This window comes from Xenia sp. Carnegie-2017, unplaced genomic scaffold, assembly GCF_021976095.1.
Source record: "Xenia sp. Carnegie-2017 unplaced genomic scaffold, XeniaSp_v1 HiC_scaffold_3, whole genome shotgun sequence".
Taxonomy (NCBI): domain Eukaryota; kingdom Metazoa; phylum Cnidaria; class Anthozoa; order Malacalcyonacea; family Xeniidae; genus Xenia; species Xenia sp. Carnegie-2017.
The window spans coordinates 2113953-2126361 of NW_025813493.1; the positions used below are offsets into that span (position 1 = coordinate 2113953).

The 12409-nt window shown below is 32.0% G+C and overlaps 1 protein-coding gene and 1 long non-coding RNA gene across 2 annotated transcripts; both read left to right on the forward strand.

Moving 5' to 3' along the window:
* Positions 1-515: 515 nt before the first annotated feature.
* Positions 516-3421, forward strand: LOC124454320. The gene is made up of 2 exons (XR_006951399.1): positions 516-551; positions 3200-3421. It is a non-coding gene; the product is annotated as an uncharacterized LOC124454320 (long non-coding RNA).
* Positions 3422-8881: 5460 nt separating this feature from the next.
* LOC124454845 (angiopoietin-related protein 7-like) lies at positions 8882-12000 on the forward strand. The gene is made up of 3 exons (XM_047005594.1): positions 8882-8903; positions 9857-10237; positions 11789-12000. The coding sequence occupies exons 1-3, from the start codon at positions 8882-8884 to the stop codon at positions 11998-12000; spliced, it is 615 nt and encodes a 204-aa protein (XP_046861550.1).
* Positions 12001-12409: the final 409 nt, after the last annotated feature.

The window sequence follows — 12409 nt, forward strand, 5'->3', positions numbered from 1 at the left end:
GTAAAAAATATTATAATGAACTATAAAAATTGAACAAAAGTTGCTTATAGACAATACTCCTTTTTTGGCTTTATAATATCTTATCTATGAGCGGAAACTAACATCTGCAGTGCACATTTTTCTTTTAGTTTATAGAGACACTTGAAATAGTTGACCAATTTGAATAACGTCAAAATAAACATATTTTTTTCCGGGGTGTTGTTATAAGGAATTAAAATAATTTGGTCTATTATTTTCAATGTAAATGGTATTTCTTGGAATTGTTGAAACAATATTTTTGTTGCATATTTTTTCTGACACTAAATTTCTGCAATTACGGCTCTTTATCCAAAATATAATTAAAAATCATCAAAGTTTGTGTCCCGTCCTCAGAAAAGTACTTGTCTTGTGTTGATATCAAAATTCAAAGAACCAATATTACTAGCACTTTAGGACAAGACAGTTTCTACTTCAGTTACATTTTTTCTAAGCTGCTGTTTGAGAAGAATAGAAAACAACTCGTCAGAATTCAAAAGAGAAATTTCATTGATAGCCAAATTTCCTCTTCAATGGTAAGCAAAGAAAACATAAAGAAAACCTAAAATTCAGAGCCTATCACATAATGCAAAAATAATGGCTCTAATGGATTTAACTTCCTCATCAAGACCATATATTTCATTTATCATAGTCATGCTTATACGTAATTCAACAGATAATCTAACATAATCTTTATCTTATAAAATACTTAAAGCATTATGAAACATTTTTGTATGTTTTTAAACATTTTCTGTAGTTTAGAGTAGCGCAGCTAATCATCATATATACATAGCTACCATTTGGTAATTTGACTAGTCTAAAATTATTTAAACATCTTTTACCGTTTCGCAAATCTTTTTATCATTTTATGTCTATCCTTATGATGGAAACAAAAACGAATTGATTGATCACAACTAAAGATAAAGTTCTACTTATTTATATTTATGAATGTCTGGAAATATATTATATCATATTTCCAATGGGGTGTAGATAAAAAGCGGGCACGGACGACGGAGGCGGATGACGGACGCGGACGACGGACGCGGACGGCAGACGCAGATGTAAGACGAACGTCTGTTTGTTGCGGGCGGGAATTTCAAATGATTTATTGTAGGAGTTTGACAGTAATTTAAATAAGCTTTATCTTTCAGGATATATTTTTTGACCTCATTATTTAAAACAAATAAACATGCATATTTCAATTTCAGTCAGTCATATAGAGTGTAACGCAATGGAACCTCATTGTATTTTTTTCGTGTTTTGTCAATGGCATTTCACTCATGTTGGCCTTACGTGGGTGAGCCTGTTCATATTTCACGCACTATAATGATTTCCGTCAACTTGTCATTTGGCAAGCAGTACGTATATTGCAGTTTTCAACATGAACTTCCTTTTGAAAGCTGAGGTTAGAAGCAGTTGCAAGTTAGTCAGTGCGTCCGTTACATCTTGAAAGTATACTTTAAGTGAAATGCCATTGACAAAACACGAAAAAAATACAATAAGGTTTCATTGCGTTACACTATATAACTGAAATTGAAATATGCATGTTTATTTGTTTTAAATAACGAGGTCAAAAAATATATCCTGAAAGATAAAGCTCGTTTAAATTACTGTCAAACTCCTACAATAAATCATTTGTAATTCCCGCCCACAACAAACAGACGTTCGTCTTACATCTGCGTCCGCCGTCCGCGTCCGTCGTCCGCGCCCGCTTTTTATCTACACCCTTTCCAATGATACGCCTGAGAAAATAGTAGCTACATCAAAAATATTTGAAGCAACCATCATTATAAATTTTTTTCTAAATAGAGAAAACAAAAAAATGTTTTTTAACTATCATAGACATTTAAGAATAATAAAATTTTGCAAACTGTTTTACGTTTTTACATGAGAATGATAGTAAACTAAAACTTGAATGCATGTGTGATAAAGATTATTTGATTGGACATTAAAACTAAGCTTTAGGATTGAGGGAAATGATAAAGAAAGAGAGATACATAATTCAACAAATTGAAATGGGGCAAATCATCATCAAACATCAATACAGAAGTCATTTTAAAAAGCAAGGAATGCATGCAAAATAAATGATACATTTTTTGTCTCTTGTTTCTTCTGTTACAATTATTCAATATTGCAAGAATATTTTTGACAGATAGTAAATGCCTTTTAATTATCTGAAATAAAATATTTGAAGAATTAAAACTTTTTTAGCTTTTTAGATTTTCTTTACTTTAGCAGTTCTGTCAAAACAGTCATAAATTTCATTCAATTTAGAATTTATATAATTATGAGAGTAGAACTTCTCTATACGACTGACAGATGTTGTAAAGCATAATATCATGTATTGTTTAACGGCCTTCATTTCTGTAACTAGACGACATGTAGTTACAAAGAGGCCTGCTAGTCTGTTAAACACTGCGCAACAGATTATTTGGCATTTAATTTTGCTGGCTTAGTTAAGCAATACGTCTTTCCCATTCATCTGGTAAACTGAGTTAACATGAGCAAATTTGAAATAAACCCATTTTAAATTTTTTCTAAACCGCTCTTGGTGAATTTCATATATTGCGTCATTTCCTTATAGTGGACATTGAAATGTTTTATTTCTTTCTATGCTTTCGTTTGCTAGAAACCTTACATCTATTTATTCACAACACGTTCTAGGCGGATGAACTCTACTTATATGAATTATTGTAAACATGATTCTTTGTAATGAACAATTTGTCAAATCTATTGCAACAATATCCAATCATCATAAATTATCTGAAAGCAAACGTGAACATACTTTTTGGAGAAGGAAGTTAAAATGTTACATAATTATAGAAATCAATACTTGATTTATATACCAAAAAAAGTTTAAGAACAAATGATTATATTACCATAATTTCTAATTAGCAGCAATTTTAAAAACAAAAAACGATTTTTTAGAGCAAACATGTTTGAATTATCAGAATGCCATCTTCAGTAAATGGTTAATGTACATATATTATAACCATTCTGCACTGAAGATGGCATTCTGATAATGTCGAAACATGTTTGCTCTCAAAAAAATCGTCGTTTTTCTCAAGTGTTTTTTAAAAATGATCATATGATTATATTGATGACAAGCCTTTCATAAATAAAGTAAATGTTTTACTACAAAAGCTTTAAAGAAATTAGTAACCGTCCACCTTCTAATAAATAGAAAATAAAGATGATATCAAGCTCAACAAAAGCGTTTCTTGGGACTGTCATAATCCTGTCTATTAGTGGCCAAATAGTAAATGGTAATGACGACATATCAATCTGCAAGAAAAGCTTAGAGACATTAAAAGACAACCTGAAAGAATGGATGGAAACTTGCGTTGATAAAAATGGCAATGACGATAACACAACTGCATGCAAGGAAGTAAAAGAATACAACAAAGAAGTGATGCACAAGCAAACAGAAATGTGTTTTTACAAAGGTATAATCTTTAGATTTGACAAATTTTCATAGTTTCTTGTTCATAGCACCAAAAACAATATTCAACAAAAATAGGTAGAAGTTGTCCAGCCAATCTAATTTCAGTGCCATATTTGATTATTATGAGCTTTAATAAAATCTACTCTGTTGATTTTATTACTGGAGACATTCATGTCAGCACTATTAATGGCTCCAGTAAGAATAAATCTGACCATGCGTCAAGATATAATGACATAGAAATTGATGTAGTTGAGAATGTGCTTTACTACATTGATGACAAAGACATCAAACGGGGAAATCTTGACTTGACTAGAAACGAAATTTTTGCGAAAAATGTTTCTGTTCATGAGATTACAGTTGACTGGATTGGTCGTCGTATATTTTACATTGACTCCACGAACATTATCTACCAAATTTATTTGAAAAATAAAACTACAAGTGTTATGAGGCTTCAACCAGGCTTACAATTTTCCAGCATTGCATTTGACTCAAAACATGGGTAAGGCGATATTGAAATTCTTTTTATTTACTTGTAAGCGTAAAATTAATAAACTATGTCAATCTATTTGGGGGTTTTCTTACGTAAGGTAAGAGTTTTTGTTTTTAAAGACGGTGTTTTAATTGAATAGAAAAGTTGAATTTTATAAGTCCGTATTATGGTTTGTTATTTAAAGGTTTAATAATAGAAAAAATATCGATTTTCCGGGAAATCAAAACTCGCTTTTCCCAAGGGAGCGAATATTAAGTATTTTGTTGGCTATAAAGAAACAAACGTCATATAGTTCGACAGATTTTTATTAAAATCAACGTCTTTCGGAGAGATTTGGCCAGCAAAATTTTATTGCGTGACTATAAGGCATTTCAAACCAACTGCAATAATGAACACGTTTCGTGTGATTATTCAGCACGCATGCAGTAGAAAATAACATGCAGATCCTGAAATTTCAAAAATCGACAGCGATATTTAGGTTGAGCAACCAAAGAGCTTTGAAAAAAAAGGTAACAACGGAGGGATCAATGTTTATATATGATGAAGTCATTAAATGAAATAAAACAGAGCGTTAGAAACTGAAATAAAATATGAAATAATTACTTTGCACATAAAACTTTAGTCAAATAGTCACAGAACCTTGGCTTTCCACAACCTACAAAAAAGTAGTACAACTTCACTGTGCAACTTAGTGTTGTACATTTAATTCCATTAATTGTTTAGGCTGGCCACCTAAGAGCGCTTTTCTATGACAGAAAATGCAATTTGCTTGACGCCTCCATGGTAATCATATGCTTAATAAGATATGCCCTACACAGGATTTCAACAGATTGGGAGCATTGTTTGTTGCTATACTGTGCTCTTTTGTATACTTTTTTGAGGCAGTGTAAGAGATGTGCAACAATCTCAATACGGAATGGATAAAGTTTTAAAATATTCACAAATGTGGTGAACGTAAAAAACTTCAACTTTTCGTTTTGTAATGAAGATAAAAAGAACTACACACATTCCAACCTAGTTACATGAAAAATATAAAAATGGATTTCAGTTTTCAAAAATGTGGCAATTAAAATAAACATAATCAATATATCAAGTTTATAGTTTTTCAAGCCTTCTTTTAACTTGCATTGAATGGCAGAGTATATTGAAAAGTCGAGAGCTGCAAATTAATTGGCTGCACACTTTCCTTTAATAAATCCAATTACACATCCAATCAAATCACCTGAATGGAAAATCATTCCACTACCTTTAGTTCATGCAGTGTTTCTTAGTGTAGCTTAGGCAAACGTTAGGTCTGTAGCTTCTCCACTGATGATGAATCTGAAGATAATAATCATGTGATTAAAAAGAAATTGGCTTAAAAGCCTTGTGGAGCGAGAGCTTTCTGAATATGTTATAAATAATTTACGACTTTAAAATAATTTCCTCTTCTATGAACTCTCCATTCATGAGAGCCTTCTAATCAATAAATACAAGCCTTCACTCTTCGTGCAAGGAGGTTCCATTCCACTTAACCTCTCTTAACTTCACTAAATTTTACTTTCCAACTTCTTTATCATGTAATCCATTTGACACCGCCTCCTTTAGTCGTAATTCAACACCTTTGTAAATACAATATCTTGTCTTAAAATCTCATTATAAATTATTACTTGCCTGAATATGTCTTGAGTAAGGACGAAACGTCAGTATAAATTCAATTTTACAGCTTTTGGTCTATTTCTATAGCTCTAATCAAAACTCTATGTAAGGCATTAATTGTTATCATATTACAAGAAAAAATTAAGTTTCACGAACACAAAAAGCCGAAAGAACGGTAATATATACGAGAAAGTTTTTAAAGAGTTCGGGGCAAGTAGCAATGAACGACAAGAACACATGGACTTTACTGTTACTCAAATGCGTAATACATTTAAGAAATGTATATGAGAATGCAAATATGCTGCGATGATAATCAAAACTGCCAGTTGCATCAAACATTTTCGATAAAGTAAAGGCCATAGTGTTCAAGCAGTTTTTGCAACTTGTCCAATCCAAAGATTCTAAAAAACACGAACATGACATGGCGATAGAATCATCATTTTTAAATGATACCTATAGGGTTAGCTCCAGTTTCAATCTTGTTCTGATTTTTCAGAAAAACAATGAAAAAAGTTGACAATTAAAGAGAGAAGGTTAAGATAGTTATAAAAAATCGTTTGTCCAAACAAACAGAAAAAAAGTATCAACAAAAGACAATGTTTTTGAAGCTATAGCTCTTTTAAAAACATTTGTGGATGATGATCCATCCAAGGAGCTGCTACTTTTCATGCAAGATGAAACTGAAAAATTATGAAAGCTTAAAATTGAAATGACAAAGCTTTCTTAATTTTATATCTACATTAAATGGTGCATATCATTTACCAACACCAAATTTTTAATTCGAACAAAAATTCCACGCATCAGCTAATTTTCAGCATTATCAATTACCAACACAATTCATTCAGCAGCCATTACTCATTCCGACAATAATCTCAAACAATACCAATCATTATAGAAGTTATGTGAATAAAAATAACATATTACATTTATTATTTTGTACTGAACCACATGCAATGTTTAATTACTTCATATACTTTAGTTCGGTTTTTAAAAGAGAGATTTCAAATGATAAAGGTGATCTTTTCCTGTTAGTTACAATAGCGTTATGTTGCTATATTATCAAATTTTTTGAATATGTTCCATTAAACCGTCTATATATGAAGGTAGTTCTGAATACTTTGACAACATCTTTGTCTTAACTAAAAAAGTATTCTATCTTTCCTTTCTTGCATATACTAGCCTGCTAATTGTTTATGTATTTCAGTCCGTATAGAGAAAACTAATGTACAAAACAAATATTTTTATTAAGGTATCTATTCTTGGCTGAAAGTACAGAACTTTTCTTATGGTTATGGAGCATGACTGCAAATAAACATCATGTTCGTTCAGTTTCACTTCAGTCAATAGCACATCATCTAACGCTTGACATGGCTAAAGAGAAGATTTATTGGCGAGTTCAAACGGAAATATTTTTCTATGTTTACTACTCCCAAATGTAACTGATTTTGGAACTTCACGAGGTCCCATGGCAGTATTTGGGGATTTCATTTATATCATAACTAGTGTTGGACGAAGTGTCGTTAGTGTCCATAACACAACAGATCAACGTACGAGACGTAAATATTTTCTTCCTGTAAACAACGCTTATCTTGATTTGGCTGTAGCTATACACAGTATCACTCCTGACTCAAACGGTAGTTAAATATTTACTTATTTGACATAATAATCTAAGACTTGCAAAACTCCCACGCTAATGTTCATAAAATAGAAAGACGTTAAAAGTTCAAAGTTACATTGCCTTAGTAAACGGTTGTTCTTCCTTCCAAAATTATAAAAAATTTGATGAACATTAAGTTCAAAGTGCAAAGTGTCTAATTTGGACATTTTTGCCGTTTGTCTATTCTTATCAAACTTCTTGGGTGTTAAATTTAAGTCTTTATTGTTTCTTACATCATTTAAACAATTACTTGGGCTTGAAATCAGTCTTAAATAAAAAAAATCATAAAAATAGATTAAAAACGTCCAAATTGAGCATGTTGTGCAGTGAGCTTAATGTTTATCAAATTTTTAAAATTTCAGTATATTGCAAAACAGAGTTTAAACTTTTACATCTTTGGATTAAACTAGATTTGAAACTTTTCATTTTCTTTGTGCATGCTGTTCAAATTGAGGCGATTACGAAGTACTCACATGGTTTTGAGATTAGTTTTTCATTCATTTTACTTTAAATAAACAAGGCAAAGCCATGCCAAAATATATGAGCTTCGACACATTTTGTGAGAACTACTGATAAATTGATAATTTTCTGAACATTTTTCAATTATCTAACTCCTTTAGTATATCCCTTATAGTGTCCCAAACAGCCAGCAAATTTGTTCATACTCTGTAAATTTTCAACATTTATTTAATTGTTTTGTTTTGACGAAATGCGCGAACACCAAAATTACCAACATTGCATAACAAACTTGCTTGCTGGGTACGTCAACGTGGATACTGAGTGACAAATTGCGTTCTTTGAGGAAGAATATGTTTCGTTTAAAATCCCTGGTTAATTTTATTTTTAATTTTATTGATCGATATAGCGACAAGCACTTTTCACTTTCCTTTGTGTGGACCCAACACATACTATCGTAAAATTAATGGAACATTGAACTGCACGTGTATGGAAGGATACTTAGGAGAATGTAACTCGTGCAGGAATGGTATGCATTTATTACTGTCTTTATCAGATTTTTTATCACCGATCATGAATAAAGAGCATCTCTGTGCAGTTTTAAAACTTTGTTCTTTGTTGAGAATCCTGAGCTGTTCTCTGTGCTGTTGCTTCTGTGCAAGGAATTTGCTGCATCTACATTTTACATGTAACCACAAAAATAAGGCTCACAGCCACACATGCAAGTTCATTATTACCAATACAATCAAGCAGGAAATCAGTAATAAATTTATGAAAAGCTTCAATACACTTAAAACTTCCTCAGCACACAACATTGAAAGTGTATGGTTCTCTAAATGACAATAGCATATGTTAACATTAACACATTTTGAGTTTCTCTACATTAAGGAGGGGTAGTTAGGGTTAGGGTAAGGGTTAAGGTTAAGTTTAACACTCCTCCTGAAGTTAGTAATCTAGCCATGGCCCTGCTAACCTAGATACACCATATTAGACAGTCTTGAGTTTATTATTGGTTGGCTTTCCTAAACTAAGAATTCTGTAAATACAAACTTTAAAAGCATTTTGACAGACATGCTTCCAGTTCAGATCTCCTAGAATGAGTGCAGCTCAATAATATTACATAAAATGTCTTCAACCAATGGATTGTAGCTTTATGAACTTATTCCAAGAACAGACAAATATGGCCGTTGTCCGATTACTCAGTAGGCTATGTAGGCTGAAGCTTACATTCCCGCGTTTTTAAAGTCCTGTTCTCTTTAAACATAGTTTTACTCTTTGCCATTCTAGATGAGATAAATGATCAAAATTTCAATAATATATCCTGTTGGAAACTGTACGATATACTATTATAATGCTCTATGTATAGAACTCATAAAGTAGTGAGTTTATCTCGTTCGAAATTTAAATTTATTCTATAATGTTTACACTATGAGTAACAAAACTGAAGCAAAGGCAATGGAGCATAAGAAACGGAAACGTCGTCAAAAGACTGAAATTTTGGAGAAAGTTATATCACTTAAAGTCCCACAAATTTTTCTAAGCTTACAGGCCGCGCAATTAGTCATCCGCCGCTTAGTATGGGTGGTATGCACTGATAATGTTCATTCATATATCTTGTTAACTTTCGATGTAAGAAAATTAGGTTTTACTATTAAGAATTCACTTCCTTTAAAAACCTAAATAAGCAATATTTTTAAGAGGTACAATAAATAAGGTCAAAAAATGTATGTAAATAATGTGTAATAACGTTTTTCAGTAGATGGCATTAAATTTCTACTGGGTTTAATAAAATTTCAAATGACTTTCTTACTATTCAATTTAACGCTATTAGAGTTAGACTGGAATTTTCTATTCAGACATAAAAAAATTTCATGTAAGCACACATTACAATGAAATTGACTTTATATTCTGAAATTGAGTGCATTGCAAAACAGCATCCCCACTTCAAATGTAATTCACAGTAGTCAATAATATCGATATCTTACATGCAATGCTTGTGTTCTGTAGGTTTCCAGCCTGTAAAACATGAAACATAACAATAATACCTAGTAGCGATTTCATTCGCTTAAAAACACTTTTTCACAAAATTCAGTCGTTTATCCTATCATAACAGTACCTTGAGAAACTGAATTTTTAACATTTTCAATTTAAATAGCCAAAGATTGCACTGAGGTACAAAATAATGGCAAGAACGAAAGTGGAGTTTATCAAATTGATCCTGATGGTAAAGGATACTTCGAGGTCTTTTGTGACATGACGTCATCGGGTGGTGGTTGGACTGTAATTCAAAGAAGTATAAAAAATGGAAATACAGACTTTTATCTGGGTTGGGCGGAGTATAAACGTGGCTTTGGTAATCTTAAATCCCCGTTCTGGCTTGGATTGGACAAGATACATCGACTAACATCTGCAAGGAAAAATAAACTTCGAATTGATCTAGTAGACACGTCAGGCACTAAAAAATACGCTGAATATGAAGATTTTGTTGTAAAGGATGAAAATTCTAAGTATCAATTAAGTATTGGAAAATACACAGGTAAGAAAATATTGAAGAAAATGAGTGTTTGTGATAGCAAATTGCGTTGACAGATTGTACCCTAGGGCCTGTTCATATGAGACGGGCCAGTCCGCTTATGCCAGGCTAGGTAGCGTTGCCGAAATCTCGCCTTGTATATTAGCTTACAATTTTTTTGAAATTGCGTTCATATGAAGAGCGGGCCAGACCGGCTTGGAGAGATCCGCTTGAAGGAAGCAAGATCTCGCTTCTAACGGGCTCTTATAACTGCATCAATCGGGCCAGCCCGGCTGAACTGGGCTGGAAGCGATGAGACTGCGCATGCTCTTGTCTTATTTGGTTACTTAAAGATGGCAAAAACTTCATAACAACAACGTGCAATTGAAAATAAGTTTGAAAATTTTATGTTATACCATTACAATAGTCGGTGAAACTCACTGGTAGGAACCAGATTGTTGAATGTCTGAGTCTAAATACAATTTAATTTTCCTAAAAAAATACAATATTTGTTGGCAGAAATTAAATACAACATTTCAGCCTGGCCAGCCCGCCTCGTGAATGCGAATACAAATTGGCCCGGCAAACTAGCTAGCACGTCTTAAGCGGGCTGGCCAATCTCATATGAACAATTTCTAAGGTCAAAGAAATGTATCGTCTGAAATGTCAACCGCAAGAAAGACAATTTACAATGCATTTGACTTTACATTTAGACAATATACAATGCATTAGCAAGATCATTTTGAAAAGCAGGATATTCAGTAACTTTAAAGACAAATTTTATGCCTCAGAAAGATAATAATTATCTGAATATTATCTATAAGCACAGCTCGTATTTCTTCAGCCCGTATAAAAAATTAAACTTTTACATGTGTCAAACGCATTTAAAACCAAAAAAAATGCGATAAAATTAATCATCTACGTTTGTTTTGAATGCATTCGGCTCATGTAAATGCGACATCTGAAACAGGCCTGAGCACTTTTGCTTGTCTTTGCTCTTGTTTTTCCTATGTGTAATCCTAAAAAGTGTAACGCAAAAAAGAGCGGTTTATTTGTAATTTTTAATGATATGAAAAGATGTTTTCTTGCAAAGCATGCAAAAATGTAAGCCTATAGCAAGAAATTTATAAAATAACAAATGTATAATGCGTCCTCCGGTTGGTTGATGCGTGTGCTTGAATCAGGCAATATAAAGACTGAAATTTAAATTGCTGTGCGTTAATTTTAAACATGTCTGAGAATGAAGATGATTTATTATTATTCATATGACATCTTCTTTTGAAGTGTTGGATCGCCATATCTAAAGACTTAAGGAAGTTCTCTGGTACAAAAGCGGTGTAAATAACTCACAATGCTTTTCTTAACTCTCTTTTTATTCCTGTGTGTTTAAATCAAGACAACAACGAAAAAAACTGTTTAGCAAATACTCTTAATATAATATATATGCATAATTAACTGCATGGAATGTTGCATATAAAGTTTATTGTGAATAATGACAGAATGATAGGAACAGTTTTTTGTACGTTTTCAAAATACAAATCAGCAGAAAACTATAGAGCTATTTCTACTTTTCAGGAACTGCTGATGATGATTTATCCTATCACAATAACATGAAGTTTTCAACCAAAGATTCAGATAATGATAAAGATAATAGTGGAAGTTGCGTTTATCCTGGCGAAGGTGGTTGGTGGTATAATCGTTGTGCAACTTGTCAACTAAATAGTAAAAATCCTGCTTGGGATGGTCATGGAAACTGGAAAACCAGTGAAATGAAAATTAAACCATGAAGACTTTTCATAAATATTTATAATTTCATGACAATGATCAATATATCTATCAATACGTCATGTAAAAATATGTTTGTTTAGGAGCAATTATGCAAAAAATTGTGTTAATTTCATGAAGTAATAAAAAATATTGTTTCAATCAATGAAATGGATAAAATGTGAGTTTTTAACATGTTTATCTAAATGAAACTGATGTTATCAAATCATACTCAAAATAACTGCAGTTTTTTGAGTTTTACCATGTTGTTAGCTGCCTTCTTTAAAGAGATATTTTGTAATTATTATACTTTATTCTTTATGGCATGATATGGTTTCATGTTTGTAAATGTAGATCGTCCAGGTTGGTATAGTCCTGAGAAGAACTGTTTTTGTTGTTGTTTACTGACGTTTCGACAACCTAAGTCTATTT